At 45.9% G+C, this 15,580-nt stretch overlaps 1 protein-coding gene across 1 annotated transcript in view; it reads left to right on the top strand.

Moving 5' to 3' along the window:
- chd7 (chromodomain helicase DNA binding protein 7) overlaps positions 1-12,082 on the top strand; it is a 68,020-nt gene extending 55,938 nt beyond the window's left edge. Inside the window, exons 27-41 of the mRNA XM_070845732.1 lie at positions 688-791; positions 2,453-2,582; positions 2,978-3,093; positions 3,277-3,694; positions 3,874-4,082; positions 4,267-5,229; positions 5,597-5,763; positions 6,473-6,727; positions 6,995-7,165; positions 7,298-7,525; positions 7,638-7,844; positions 8,001-8,141; positions 8,271-8,375; positions 8,494-8,674; positions 8,834-12,082. Coding sequence (XP_070701833.1) covers positions 688-791; positions 2,453-2,582; positions 2,978-3,093; positions 3,277-3,694; positions 3,874-4,082; positions 4,267-5,229; positions 5,597-5,763; positions 6,473-6,727; positions 6,995-7,165; positions 7,298-7,525; positions 7,638-7,844; positions 8,001-8,141; positions 8,271-8,375; positions 8,494-8,674; positions 8,834-9,858 — 4,420 coding nt within the window. The 3' untranslated portion in view covers positions 9,859-12,082. The remainder of the gene's footprint in view (positions 1-687; positions 792-2,452; positions 2,583-2,977; positions 3,094-3,276; positions 3,695-3,873; positions 4,083-4,266; positions 5,230-5,596; positions 5,764-6,472; positions 6,728-6,994; positions 7,166-7,297; positions 7,526-7,637; positions 7,845-8,000; positions 8,142-8,270; positions 8,376-8,493; positions 8,675-8,833) is intronic.
- Positions 12,083-15,580: the final 3,498 nt, after the last annotated feature.

The following is a 15,580-nucleotide window of genomic DNA, read 5'->3' as shown; positions in this document are numbered from 1 at the left end:
ATTGGTACACTTAACGGAGTACTCCACTGTAGCATTTGCTGCTCCTGAGCCTTTATGTCATGGGACGACCATAATACAGAATTATTTACTGCAATCATGCGGAGTAGTGATTGCAGTTTGATGCGTCTCCGCTGTCTTTTGCGAAGTTTTGCTGCAGCCTACCCTCTCGTCAGCACTTACACGTGTGACCTCTAGTTTTTTGTTTTTTTCTCGACTGGTATTTCCAAGGCAACAAAACAAATGGCTGCAAGCAGTACTTCCTGTTTAGATCCCTATTCCTTTTCCTGTAGTTTCCATAACTTACTACTCAATCAAACAGGGAAGAGGCAACATTTAGGTTCATTCATAACATCTCCCTGTTACACTTTGAACATATCAAAGGTGCAGCTGCACAAGTTAATTGAATAAAACCGGAGGTAGAACACAAAACACAGCTTAAAACTCTTGCTTGCCCATTAAGCGTCCTTAAATATTTAGGATATTTGTTTTTATCTCTAGTTGGCAGCTGTCAGCTTTTACAATCAAATTACAATATAAATGGCTCCTAATCTGATTTCCTCTCTTGCCTTTTCTCCTTTCACTGTACTGAATTGAAACATCAGCCTGATGCCTGACTGGAGCAAATTGAACACACACCAGCGTTTTAGTTTGATTATCAGTGATTTAATGTGTTTATCTCTGCCACAGTGAGCTGGATATCTGGATTCCCCAGCCGTTCCATGCCGAGGTCCCGGCTGACTGGTGGGACAGCGAGGCTGACAAATCCTTGCTCATTGGCGTCTTCAAACACGGTAGGAAACACAGCCCTGCATCCTCACTCACTCCGTGTTCATACAGATTCATATCTGCCAACAATGACACCCATGACACAGTTCATACAAAATAAACATCACATGAACATGGACAACATATCAACATCGTCACACACACACACTCTCACACACACACACATCCCGCCCACTTCTGGTGCCAGCGGTTGATGGGTGTTGCTATGGTAACTATGGCAAGTGGTACACATCTGGCTGGCTTGGTGTGCCATCGGGGGCATGATTGATGGCTGGCTTCACCACTGGCTGTGATTGTGTGCAAGTCTGTGTTACAGGTGTTAATGTTGTGAGCCTAGATCATCTCAAAGCTAAAATAACAAACCTAAAATCTTCTTTCCTCTGTTGACTGTTAACCTAGTTATTTGGATCGCCGTTTGGTTGCGTTAATCTCAAAGTGACCCGTCTTCGGTTGCATCAGGGCGACTGAATGAGACTCCCACTGACAGGCCGATGAGCCCGAGTGTCATATGTACACCGAGACCCTCATTCATTTTAATTTGGCATAATTGTCATAATTTTTCCATCATTGCCACCCTCTATGATTCAATTAGGGCACACACACTCTCTCTCTCACACACACACACAAATACAAAAGGGCTCACCCATAGTTAATCATAATCCTCATTCACTTGGGAGGCCCTTGCGGGGGACTGACACACACACACACACACACACACACACACACAGACAGACACAGTGAGCTTTGTATGCAGACACACCCAGGCACACCAAACAATGTGTTACACACACCATTAAGTGATGGCCTATGAAGGCCCTGATGATTAACTTTTGGCTGCAGGGACCGAGCTGTGTGTGATGCACCAAGTGTGTGTGACAGAGCGACAGTTTGGAACAAGTCTTTTCTAATTGAAATGTGACACAAAGAAAGAAAGGATGGATGAGTGAATGGAAGGTTGAAGAAGAGGTAGCGTGGTTATGTTGTGGTGACTTCCCCTGCTCTTCATTTTCCTCTTGTCCTCTCCTCCACTCCTCTCTGCCTCTCATTTTCTTTTTTTCCCCTCCACCCCATTTTTTTCTTTGCATTTTCTCTCATTCCTTCCTCCCCCCTTGTCTTTCCGATGTGTCTCAGTTGGATCTGCACGTTCTAATCTGTTCTGCCTGAATGCCCTCAACAGACAAACACACACACACACACAGTTCCCACACCAACTAGCTCACTTTCACAGACGCCATGACACTCTCTTTCTTCCCCTCTCTCTCTCTGTCTCTCTCTCTCTGACACAAATGAGCACCTGCAGTCTCACTTGGACAAGCGCGCGCACACACACATGCATAATGGAGGCGAGTGTGTACACACACACACACACACACACACACACAGTCGGGCTGTCAGCAGCTGGCTCCTGGGGTCTGCCCTTCTGCTGCTGTTTTTGTATACTCCTTCATTCAATATTGGATGCTCTGTGTGCGGGTGTAATGTCTGTCAAGAAGTGAGCTATACAGCGCATCTTTTTGTCACCCGTCTTTCTGCCTTCAGGTGTGTGTGACTAACTTTGTATCCTGATGTTCTCTGATTTTACGTTTACGTCACAGCCCTTACATCTCTGGACATGAATTCCCAATTTCTGTATTTTTCATCTTTTTTTTTTTATTTTCCTCTTCAGGGTATGAGAAATACAATTCCATGCGAGCTGACCCCGCCCTGTGTTTCTTGGAGAGGGTGGGCATGCCGGACGCCAAGGCTATTGCCGCTGAGCAGAGGGGCTCCGACATGATGGCAGATGGTGTTGAGGGGTAAGAGAGCAGGCTTCTCTCACCAAAAAGCAGCTTTCTGCTTCCCCTTCCTCCTCCAATTATTTTGATCAATTTATGGTTTTCATCTGTCCATAAAAAAACAAAAAAAAGTACTAAAATGGGACCAAAGCACATCTCTTCCCTTTTATTTTCCATTCTGTACTCTCGACACTTGACTTCAAATAATGTATATGCGGGTTGTTAAAGTGTTGAAAACAAATGAATATCATTTAAAGCACAAAAGGTAAACTCCATTCCTTTTGAAAAAGACATGAACAGAAGCAGGTTCTGCCTTTGTCTTGCCGTAATCACTTAAAATCAATAGCCCTATAGTTTTCCCCTTTAATTTCCATTAAACTAATCACATTTCTTGCCCGTCCCTCTAACCCCCACAGTGAGGATGAAGATCCAGAGTACAAGCCACTGCGGATGCCTTTTAAAGATGAGATGGACGACTTCACCAACTCTCCCCTGGATGACAAAGATGACACTGTTGAGGGTGAAGCTGAAGGTAAAAGTCCAACAAAGAAGGTGTAAAATGTGGGAACTGTGGCGGAAATTAAGATGACATCACTGTGTTTTTTTTTTTGTTTTTTTTTTTAAATGAGTGAAAAGGCAACACTAATGATTCGGTTCTCTACAGCATCTTTCTCATCTTTATACCTCATTCCCTCTCTGCTCTCCTCCCGTGTAGCTAAATCAAGTGAAAACGGTCAAAGTGTGCCTGCTGTGGGTGGGGCGTCAGCCTCCAACGAGCGACTCTATTGGCCAGCACCCTCAGCACTGACTGCCCGCCTGCGTCGGCTCATTACGGCCTACCAGCGCTCCAACCGCAGGGAGCAGCTCCGCCAGGAGGCCCTCAGCCGGCCCGATGGTCGCAGACGGCGACGCAGGGAGTTCCTGCCCTCTATCCCCATGGTCACTGATACAGGAGGAGCAGCTTTCATCCAAGATGGAGCAGGGGTGTTCATGACAGAAGGAAGCCCGTATCTGGCTAAAGGAAGTGCATACTTTGCCAAAGGTGGACAGTTCATGCCAGAGACATCACCAGTGATGACCGCCGGCTCCCTGATGAGTGATGGAGCCATGTACTACAAAGAGAGAAGACAAAGGTAGTGTTGTGTTTAATGTCACATGATTATGTATGTTCAAGACTTATATGGACACATACGAGTGTGTAATAAGAAAAAATGTATCTCACCCACAAAATAATCTTCAAATATGCCAGAGATCACAGATCAGGGGTTACTTTTGGTAGTTTGAACCTCTTCTATTTGTTTCCTTCTGGCAGATGGACCCGCCGTGAGGAGGCTGACTTCTACCGTGTAGTGTCCACCTTTGGAGTCGTCTATGACAGCCAGCGGCAGAAATTTGATTGGACACAGTTCAGGGCCTTTGCTCGTCTGGACAAGAAAACGGATGAGAGTTTGGAGAAATATTACTACTCCTTTATTGCCATGTGTAAACGAGTCTGCAGAATGCAGGTCAAGACTGAAACCGGTAAGAGGACATGAATCACTAGAGGTCACTGCATGGCACAAAGGCTTCTTTTCACTCTGTGGGTTGTGCAGTTTTTCAGTCACTAAAATGAAATCTTATTAGTCAAAGTTTGTTTGCAAGTACTGGAGAAAAATATTTAGTTGATTGTCTCATTAAAGACTGCCTCTGTCTTTTACCTACTCAGAACTCCCAGACCCGACCCTGATCATTGACCCCATCACAGAGGAGCGTGCCTCTCGCACCCTGTACCGCATTGAGCTGCTCCGCCGCATCAGAGAGCAGGTCCTCCCCCACCCACAGCTCTCTGAGCGCCTCAAGCTCTGCCAGCCCTCCCCAGACCTCCCGGAGTGGTGGGAATGTGGTCGCCACGACCGGGACCTCCTCCTGGGGGCCTCCAAGCATGGCGTAAGCCGGACAGATTATCATATCTTAAATGACCCTACCTTGGCCTTTCTGGACGCCCACCAGCGCTTTACCAGCCAGCGAGGGGCTGGAGTCAGCACCGGAGCCCAGGGAGAGCTCTGCAAAGCCGGGATAGGAGTAGCGGAAAGCACACCGTCGCCCATCCCCGCACCTGCAGAGCTGGCGAGCACAGCAACTGCTGCCAAAATTGCTACAGCTAAAGAGGAGGAGGGAAAAGAAAAGGAGGTGAAGACAGAGCAAGGGAAAGCAGAGGTAGAGGTGAAAATGGAAGAAGGAGATTCCAACAACATTCCATGCACCAAGACTGAAACTACTGATGAACAGAAGGAAAATGAGGGAGAGGTCGGAGAAGACAAAGAGGTGAAGATGGAACAAGATGCCCAGCCAATAGTACAAAAGGAGGCGCATAGTGGAGAAGGAGAGAAGAATTCCGAACCCACCGATGACCAAGACAAAGACTCAACAGAAGATGAGAAGAGTTCGACTCCTGCTGACGCTCTCGGGGACCAGAAGGAGCTGACCGCTGAGCTCCCAGAGCATCCTGACACCTCTCCTAAAGCGCAGCCGGGCCAGAAGACGGCAGGGGAGGAAGACGGAGAGGACAGGGAGAACCCAGAGTCTCCTAAATCTCCAAAGTCAGCGGACACAGAGAAAGGCCCAGAGGAGGAGGAAGAGGAGAGGATGGATGAAGATGACAAGTCAGAGAAATCATCTCAAGCTGAAGGTAAGGACGAGTTTACCTTCACGCAAATGTGATAGTCAGTCATAGGACTCAGCTTTTATACTTTGGATTTGGTTTACCAGAGAAATGATGAGGAAAAAAGTGACTACACAACATAACTTGCGTGTCTTGCATGTCTTACTTCAGCTGTATTCCTGTTTATTACCATTCCTTTTATTTGTCCTCGTTGTTTCTGACACCGCACGTGGTCACAGGCTCATTTGTGGTGTTCCCCCTCACGACGTGACAGTTTTTAATGAGTCTAGTTTTCCAGGAATGAGAGAATAAAACAAGTTTGGATCCCTTGATCGCGATTTTGAAAGCCTCCTTAATGAAGAGTGGCAAAATGACTTTCCTTCTCTCGACACAGCAAGTGCTGCGTCAGAACAGAAGAACTTTGATGAGGAGAGTATCGCGTCTCTGAGCACATCGGCCCAAAACGAAACCAGAGATGGGTTCTGCCCCGACGACCTGCAAGAAACGTCTGCACTGCAGGTTTTACAGGACCGCACCTACGGCTTCTCATTCTGGCCTAAGGTGAGTCTTGACTGGATTACTCAGCTCTCACTAGCGACTCTCTTCATCTGCGCTGGTCTCTTTATCATTCACCATTTTTTTTCAATTACTGTCAAGCACTTCCAGCAAATGTTTCCCTTTTAAGCAGAGTGTATAAATTACTCAGATCAATCCTTCAGCACGTCAACAATTTGTAGAACTGTTATGGATTTTAAAAAAAAAAGTAATTTCAAGCTTGAATGGAATTCACTGATTTCAGATTCTCCTCTGGTTTGTGCATATTTGCTGGGTTACCTTGTTTCATATGGTAACAAACTGAATCATCACTGAATGTAGTTTAGAGCGTTTAGACATTTACTTTTTTTTGGTCTATGAATTATCAGAAAATAATCATCAGATTGACCCATGATGAAAACAACGGTTACTTACAGCCCGACATTAAATGTCTACAGAACAATTGGAATTAGTGGTCGAGTGAAAACAAGGTTTGTGTTTCTTTAAGAGAAGAACCGGCAGCAGAGCTTTGTTGTACTGATGGTGTTAGTGTCATGGAAATGTTCTGTTAGTGCCTTTATCAAGATGGGGCACTGTTGGTAGACTATGGCCTAAAAACAGGTTAGTTCAGTTAAAGGCCTCTATCGATGTAACTATATGAGAATTAATAATGCACAGAAAAAAAAGAGACTACCTAGAATAGTCATCTCAACTCTCTGTTCTCTCCACCCATCAGGATCGAGTGATGATCAACAGGATGGATAACATATGCGAGGCCGTTCTGAAGGGCAAGTGGCCTGTCAACAGACGCCACATCTTTGACTTCCCAAGCAACCTGTTGCCAGGGCACGGCTCCACAGTTACCACAGCGGCCATAGCTTCGGCAGCCGAGAGCCCACTGCAGAGGCGGGGCCTCCCTGAGCTGGCAATGGCCGGCATCCATGCACCTTACAGTGGGAGTGAGGACAAAGCGCTGTCACCACAGGTTCACGTGAGTGCTTCTGCAATACACAAACAAATCCAGCTCCTAAATCTCATTTTTAAGATGAACAAATACACATTTTTATTCAGAAACGTGTTTTACTTATCCAAATGGCTGAGCTAGTTTTAAGCTTCAGGTAGTTTTTACATTATTAGAAGCACTGCAATAAAACCCTAGAATTAGACTTGTATCACCAGTGACAAAGTTGTGACTAGCTCTTGGGTAAGATGTTGTTACTAGGCAGACACAGGTATAACTGATGACCTGACACTGCAGGAGGACGACCTGAGCCTGACGGTGCCTCGACAGAGGAGGAGGCGGAGGAGGAAGATCGAGATTGAGGCAGAGAGAGCAGCCAAGAGGCGCAATCTGATGGAGATGGTGGCGCAGCTGAGAGAGACCCATGCTGCTGCCGAGACCCAGAGCCAGGCCATAGACCTGACCAAGGTGCTTACATCACCTCCCATTCAGCCCATTAGTAGCATTCTTAAGTAGAAACTGTATTGTTAAACATAAGAGTATTTCTTTTTCAAATTAAATGTCAGGTTTATTTACAAACTGGTCTGATTTGTTGTTCAGGGAATGCATCACCACCACAAGTCCTCATTGGCTGGCTTCCCCAGTGCCCTAGTAACGAGCTCTTCCCTCAAGGCCCAGATGGAGTTACTGCAGAAAGCCCCACCCTCCGGACACAGAGCCAATGGATCGCTGGAAGCTGACCTGCCCATCATGAAGAGGAGGCGTGGCCGAAGGAAAAATGTGGAGGGCCTTGAGCTGCTGTTCATGGGCAACAAGAGAGCAGGAGGGGTACGGAGTGTTTGTGTGTTTTTAATGAGCAGGCAAGTTCCACCAACAGCAAAGGTGCACGGGTCTTCATTAATAAATGCATCTATCCTCCGTGTCCCTCTCGCACTTTCAGGATGATGCTGAGGAGACGGGTGTACAGGGAGTTCAGGGTGCTTCCCAAGGCCACAGAGCCCTTTGTGTTCCAGAGCAGAGCCCCAGTACCAGATCTCTTGCCTCGGGCAGCCTGGAGGAGGAAGAGGCAGCAGTTTCCAACAAAGATCTGGGAGAATGGCTGAGGCAGCACCCACCATACACCATGGACATGGCTGGATTCACACCAGTAAGTCTTTATTTTTTTGATTCAGTCATTCATTTTCATATATTTTTTCCTCTTCACCTTTAATCTGTTTGTTGGTGTGAGCCTACAGGATTATGCCCTAAGGAGGTTTTTCTCCTGTTTAAGTTGCTCTGTTTTTTTTTTGCCTTCCTACTATAGAAGAGTGAGGAGTTACTGTTGTCCCAGTTTTCGAAGCCCAAGCAGAAGCGCCATCGCTGTCGAAACCCCAACAAGATTGACATCAACACCCTGACCGGAGAGGAGAGGGTGCCTGTGGTCAACAGACGCAATGGACGCAAGGTAAGCCGACATGCATCAGGGTTCTCCATTCAACAGCTTAGTGTGCGGGAAGTGGGTGTCTATGGACAAGCGGCCCGTCCAGGTTTAAACTGTGTCTTTCAACATTAATTTCATCTTCCTGTTCCTCAGATGGGTGGGGCTATGGCACCACCAATGAAGGAGCTTCCCAGGTGGTTACTGGAGAACCCGGAATTTTCTATTGCCCCTGATTGGACAGACATTGTCAAACAGTCGGTTAGTAACAAAAGACAAAACCTGTGTAACCTCTTTGTGACGACTCTCTACAACATGTGTGTTTACAAAGGAGGATAGTAATTTTACCGTCTCTAACCCTAAAATCCTCTCCATCCAGGGTTTCCTCCCAGAAGCTATGTTTGACCGCCTTCTGACTGGCCCTGTAGTTAGGGAGGAGGGCATCCGCCGTCGGGGGCGACGACCCAAATCTGAGATCGCCAAGGCGGCGGCTGCTGCCCAGGCGGCGGCAGCAGCTCAGGCTGCCCAGGCATCACTGGCCACTGCTGCTTCATCTGCAGGTACAAACTGCTAAAAGCCACCGTCACCACATGCAGATAATCCACATGCTTCCTCCAGTAATGTCACAATGATTGGAGAACATGTCAGTGCAGAAAGAATTCTCAAGCTACATTTTAACCCGTCTCTGTCTGTCTGTCTGTCTGTCTGTCTCTCTGCAGGAGGCATCAACCCTCTGCTGTTGAACAGTCTGTTTGGAGGGATGGACCTGTCATCTCTCCAGAGCCTACAGTCTCTCCAGTTGGCTGCTGGCCTGATGGCCTTCCCTGCACCCACCGACCCCAAGCAGGCCGCTGCCAGTGCTGCTGCTGCTTCCATGCTGCCCCTCATGCTGCCCAGCATGGGAGGCCTGCCAAACATGGCTGCCGCCCTCCCCAACATGTTCAGCCTAGGCGGGCTGTTTGGCAGCAACCTAGCGACGGCCGCAGCCGCTGCATCCAACGCCTCCATAGCCGCAGCGTCAGGGAACACCAACGGAATGATCGAGGGAGAGAGTGACGAGGCAATGACAACAAAGAGGAAGAGAGGAGAGGAAAAAGGTGATGGAGAAAACGGCGATGATGTGGAACACGATGAGGAAGAAGAGGCTGCGGGAAAAGAGGAAGGAGTGAAGAAGGCAAGGAAGAGGGAGAAAAGGGGGAAGGAGAAATCAGCTAATGATGCCGCCGCAACTCCTCAGATCCCAGCTACTGATTCATCAGCTGATGCTTCTATCAGCGGTGATGCTGCAGCCCTCTTAGCTGCAGCTGGCATGTCTGCAAATTCTCTGGCCTTCAACCCCTTCCTCCTCTCCACTATGGCCCCCGGCCTCCTTTACCCTTCCATGTTCCTACCTCCAGGCATCGGGGGGCTCAGCCTGCCTGGCTTCCCCACCGCCTCCACCCTGGCTGAGCTGCAGAGCGCCATGGCCGGGGCGCTGGGGAGCAACACCGTGACGACAAACCCCCCGCGAGACGAGGAGGAGGAGGAGGAGAGGAAGGGGGGGGCGAAAGCTACAGTAGAGGAGGATGGAGACGAGGGTGGTGCAGAGAGTGACTTGGCTGAAGAGGAGGGGAGAGTGGAGGAGGAGGAAGAGGAGGAGGAGGAGGAGGAGACGAGAGGTGACGATTCAGCCGCGGAGAACGGAGGGATGGCGGGAGAGGAGGAGGAGACGGTGGCTTCTCCAGAGAAGGACAAGAGTGACTGAAATGAAACACAAAACTGACTGGCCTTGAACATTTCCTCACCTCTGACTTCCCCTTCTCTTCCCCCATGCCACGTTTACACGCCTCCACCAGAAATATCCAAACTATTATAAATCATGTTTTTTTTTTTTTTTTCCTTTACATTGTTTAAGATTTCTTTCTCACTCTTTGTTGTTTATCTCTTGGCCAGGTATATTTACTATGCGTTAGAGGGGATGAGGTGTGTGTGTTAAGTTAAATCTCTCCGATAAATAGTGTAGTCAGGGAAAAATCCTCACAGGAGCTCGTTCAGAGCTCAGCTCCTCTTCAAAGACTGTTTCTTTTTCTCTGGTCGGCCTGTGTGCACTGTGAACGGTGCGCTCACACTTTTCTCTCCCACAATCCCTCAAATAGGACTTCCCAAGGTTCCGATAGTACTATTATTTTCTGTATTATTATTAATGTTATTATTATTATCATTATTATTATTATTGCTGCTTTCAGCTCTCAAATCTTTATTTTAGCTTTCTTCTGTTTCATCCGGACTGTTTTGTTGGTCGTTGGCAGCATCTTATCGTGGAGGAGAAACGCCCACTAGTGGCGTTTTCTTCTTCCAGCATCATTTCTCAAAACCACAGCATTACACCTAAACTGCTGTCTGTCTGACAAAGCTGCTGCAAAAGGAATTGTGGGTAATTGAGTTGATTTGAGCTGTTCTGTTTCAGAGCAGATTTTTAGTTCTCACATATCAGACCAGGTAGACTCTCGAGGGAGAAAACGAAAAACCAGACTGGCCTAAAACTCAGTCTCACACACTGACTACCATGACACACACATATCCCAACGCATACTTGATCATTAGCTGCACACACATGCACACCCGTATTCCAAGTCCATCACTACTCACTAAAAGCCTTTTGTTGTGTTACTGGTAGGACTCATCCCTGCAGCTGTTTTCCTTTTGAGTGTATGTGTGTGTGTGCTTGTGAGTGTGTGCATGCACACTGAACCAATACTGTTAAACCCAGTCCCACACTGTTTGAATACCAGTCTTGAATCTTTCCATTGCCACATCTGAATCCTGTCTTGCTCTCCCTTCGAGGCGGCTGGTTTTGGCTCAGGAGTGGCGGGCAGGCTGGGTCTGCCACCAATCGGGCCTCCTGATTGGTCCACTTCATGCTGCCGAAAACCGACCGTCCCCGTTCGGAGGTTTCTGTGAATGGGTTTGGAGCAGTGGGCCACACAGGGATGTGTTGTTTCAGGTTTATTCTTTAAAGGGAGCATACGAGATGTTTGATTTTCTCAGTTGCTGCCACATTAAAATCCTATTTTTAATTTTTCTTCTTTTCCTTCATATCCCGGTAGTTTCAGACCAAGTGCTGCTCCCTAGTGACCCTCTCTTTAAAGACTGTTTCTCTAGTCACACACACTGACACCAGGCCTGGCCAAAACAGGACTGAGACACATTTTCAGCAGAGTTGGAAATTCACACGTTTCTATATGAAGTTCAACTCCGATTGCTGAGTAAGTTTTAAATACTTGAAAAGTGTGAGTGGTGCTTGATTTGTTTCCATTTCCATGGCCAGTTGAGTGTCTGAGATGAATCAAGTGCCGCAAGTGGTTCAGATATTTGAAAGTACATTCAAACACACACTGTGGCCAGGTCTTATTAACATTTGCTCTCACAGCCAGCCCAGCAGATACAGGGAGGTGGAAGTGGGACGGAGGGGGAGAGCTCGGTTTTGGCTCTCTGGAAGACACCCTTCCCGTCAAAGACCTTCATTCTCCTTTCAAATGCTGAGACAGCAATAACCAAGGCAGCTTTTGAATGTTCCAACATCACTCTCCCAACATAAACACACACACACACTATATGAATAACCACAAGTGTCGTATGAATAGAAAAACAAAACTGTAAATGACAAGTACTGCAATCAATTTTGTCTCACTCATGTTCCTGTTGATGCACTGGTTGTTAAGAGTTAAAATAATCAGGTACCTTTATTACTTAGCTACTTTTCTTGAAAAATGGACTTTTTGTTACTTTTAGCCAGCAAGCTGAAGAGCATTACCTCAAAATTCTTATCTAGCCTTGAAGTTTACAGACATACCATGTAAATGTTTATTTTTTTCCTTTTTTTTTTTTGGTGTTTGTCGTTTTGTTTTTTTGGAGACATCATGTATGATGAATTGTAGCTATGATGCTTTTAATAAAAGTGAATCATGATATTCGCCTAGGAAACCAAACCTCAGCTTGCATCTCATTTTTTCTCTCTTCTCTCCGAGTACCTTTTTTTATGATGTTTTCTGATGCTAACCTGCAGCAGAATTGGCTGGGCCGAGTTCATCCTCCACGACAAATGTGCCCTGAGGAATATGATGTCCATGTTTGTTATGAAATCGCATTGTGTGTCATTGAGGCCTGAAAAGTTTTGCATTTCCTTCCACATAAAATATGCAAAGCTTATTTGAGGAAGAAATTGAAATCTACCTTAACATCCAGTTTGCTCGCTAGCATGCGTCTTCCCCCGCCTTTGTACCATGTTGCCGTCTCCAATTGTCAAACAGCGTTATAGCATGAAACCATCAGCAGGACTGTAGGCTGGATCAAAGAAGTGGTCACTGCCACTGTGATGTCACCGCTGGTTTCTACACTGCACACACATTTTGAAGCCTCAAGTTTGGCGTTTTGGGTGTCGCTGGAAAGACTGCAGGTTCGAAGCACTTCCAGATTGGCTTCACATTTTAGATCCACACTCACTCACTTCTTTTTTATAGTCTATGGCTTGGATGTATTCTAACAACTAGACATCGGGCCACTGCTTAGCCTCGGTTCCACTTTTTCACAGTGGCCACGTGTGGTATTGCAACGAAAATGCAAAGAAATATTTTACGTTTTTCTCCTGATTGACGTCACCGCTGCGGTACCTGCCATTTAGCAGCACAGCTGGGCCACAGGCACGACGGGATGAACGCATTCTGCATAACCCAGAACCTAAGCCAGAATTTTTTTGGTTTTCTACGTACATACTGTACGTTTGAGGCCTGAATGATCTGCAAAAATGCTTGAAACTTTGCACTTATGTATCTACCGGTAATTACTTTCATAAATATTGATTAATATATATTTTGCCACGCCTAAGTCCACAATTGGACTAATTGGACAAATTTCAAGTCACAACAAATTTTATGTAGATGAATGAAATTCAGTAGTCATGTATCATGTCCAGGCTTTAAAAAAAGTCTCTTGGAACCGATCCTAACTCCAACAGGAAGTCTAGCATTTTAAATTGAATTTTCTCGCAAATTTAAGCTAAGCACAGGCTTGTTGTTCAAACTTTTCCAATTGGTTGTCATTAGCTCCACCCAACCAGAAGTCGGCCATTTTGGACTAAATATACGCCATGAAACAGGAAGGGTTATACATCACAGGTGCTAAAATTTGTAATCTGATGTGCTTCTTACTCTTTTTGATGTGGCAAGCATGCTCGACGGCGCCCCCTGGAAAATTTCAAAGAAACAACCCCTCAGATACGTTTCACCTAGACCTACCAAATTTGATAGGCACATGCATCATGACCAGACCTAGAAAAAGTCTCTTGGTGCCTTGACCTAAACCCAACATGAAGTTAGCCATTTGAGTCTCCATGCCTGTCTGAAATCCTCCCAAATGAACTGGATCTACCTCACTTCTGGTGAGTTTACCCTTAAAATCTTTATCTTCATCATAAATTCTTTTGGCCATGATCATTTTGTAGTTCCAATCTGATATCATGACAGCCCTACTCAAACTTTCCTGAGAATCATCAGGTTTTTCTTCAGTAACAAAGTGATGGTGAATGGTCTGTATCTGTATATCACCTTTCCAGTCATTTTGACCACTCAAAGCACTTTTACATCACATCCTCATTCACACAGGAGGAATGTAAGTTGGAGGAGACTTTTCTTTCACACACAGAAGCTGCTTCAGGAGCAGGTTGGGGTTCAGTGTCTTGCCCAAGGACATTTCAACACACTGACTCACAGCCGGGGATCAAACCGCCGACCTTCTGATTTAGGGAAGACGCACTCTACGTCTCCACAGCCGCCCCTGGTAATCCAGTGATAGTTGTCTGTACATCCATGAGTACACTGCAAACATGAGCTACTAATGGCTAATTTGACACACTTGAAGGCCTCTGCTCTTCTGGGACTTCTGGTTCTTGGTGGAAATGGATGTTTTGATGTTTTGAGCTTGATATTTTTTCAGTTAACCATTTCTATACAAAATAGTGAAAAAATGTCCAGTATTGATCTAACCATTTAACCCAAACTGCTGTGCTCATGTGACCTATGACATCAAACTGTCCACAGCCTCACCTTGGTAGCAGAGTTTGGCTGTTCCTCCCCCAGTTTTAATCCTCCTACAGCTGTTTCTGTATCAGTTGTTGACTGTTTCAGCCTACATATGAAACTGATGATCATCAGCACCTGTTTGATATGACTGGTTAATCTCATACTTGACTATGATCCTACAAATACTTTGTGCAAAGGTACCTCAAATAACTGATGCTGTTTTGAGGGCAAAGGGTGGTCACACCAAATATTGATTTGATTTAGATTTTTCTTCTGTTCGTTCACTTTGCATTTTGTAAATCGCAAAAAAAAACAAAAACAATTAAATTTCATATTTTAAAGGCATTTTTTACTTTGCAGCTTTTCTTCACACCTTCGTATTTACATGTATGTATGCATGTTAAGTGTAAACGTGTGTACTGTATGTACTGTTAGCAGCCCCTAGAGGCCTCAGTTGTCACTGAGTATAAGTCGACTGACACGTCAGGGAGAACAGGCCGCTGTGAATAAACCAAACTAACTGTGTGCAGTATGTGTCAGAGTTAAGGAGGAAGTCAGCGAGAGTGGAGCTTACATTTCAAGTCAAACTGATATGAACTACGAATAGTAAGTAATGTGTGTGTGTGTGTGTGTGTGTGTGTGTGTGTGTGTGTGTGTATGTGTGTGTGTGTGTGTGTGTGTGTGTGTGTGTGTGCGCTAGCCATCAGAAATGGCCTCTCTCCCACTGGAGCTGCTGACAAAACACAAACTGACAGCCGGACCCAACTGTGTGTGTGTGTGTGTGTGTGTGTGTGTGTGTGTGAGAGAGAGAGAGAGAGAGAGAGCTGCAGACCAGCTTGAACACTGTGTATGACTTGTTGTCTGTTCTTTTCTTTTACCTTGAAACTACCCGCTTTAACTAAACTCATGGATACAATGTTCACGGCATATACTCAGTACATGGTGGGATGCATTTACCTTAAAGCCAATGTCAGACCAACAGCCTAAAACTAGAGGCCCCAAAATGTCCCACCCAGAACTGTTGTGAGCTAAATGCCAATGTCAGTATGCTCACGATGACAATACTGACGTGCAAATGTTAGCTAGGTCTGCTGTTTACATGGATGAGAAGTGAATGCTGAAGGCAAAGATGGCACAGATTCGGTCCAATGAGAACTGCTCGCAAAGTTTCTGGCTTCCAGTTAAGGATCTGGGTCATGCCCCCCACTGAATATGTGCGGTAGCATTCATCCCATCATGCCCAAACTTGGAAACGTTTTGCAAATATCAAACTGCCACGACTTTAAGATATACAATACAAAGAGTCATAATTGACCATTTTTATAGTTTATCTCTTTTACAGCAGTTGTCTTTGCAGAAAATGCTTTTTGGGCTGCGGGGAATCTTTGTTGCAAAGTGGCAACTGGGAAA

The sequence above is a fragment of the Pempheris klunzingeri genome, chromosome 15 (genome assembly GCF_042242105.1).
Source record: "Pempheris klunzingeri isolate RE-2024b chromosome 15, fPemKlu1.hap1, whole genome shotgun sequence".
NCBI classification, from domain to species: domain Eukaryota; kingdom Metazoa; phylum Chordata; class Actinopteri; order Acropomatiformes; family Pempheridae; genus Pempheris; species Pempheris klunzingeri.
The sequence above is the reverse complement of the archived record's forward strand: the minus strand, read 5'-3'. Positions and strand labels throughout refer to the sequence as shown.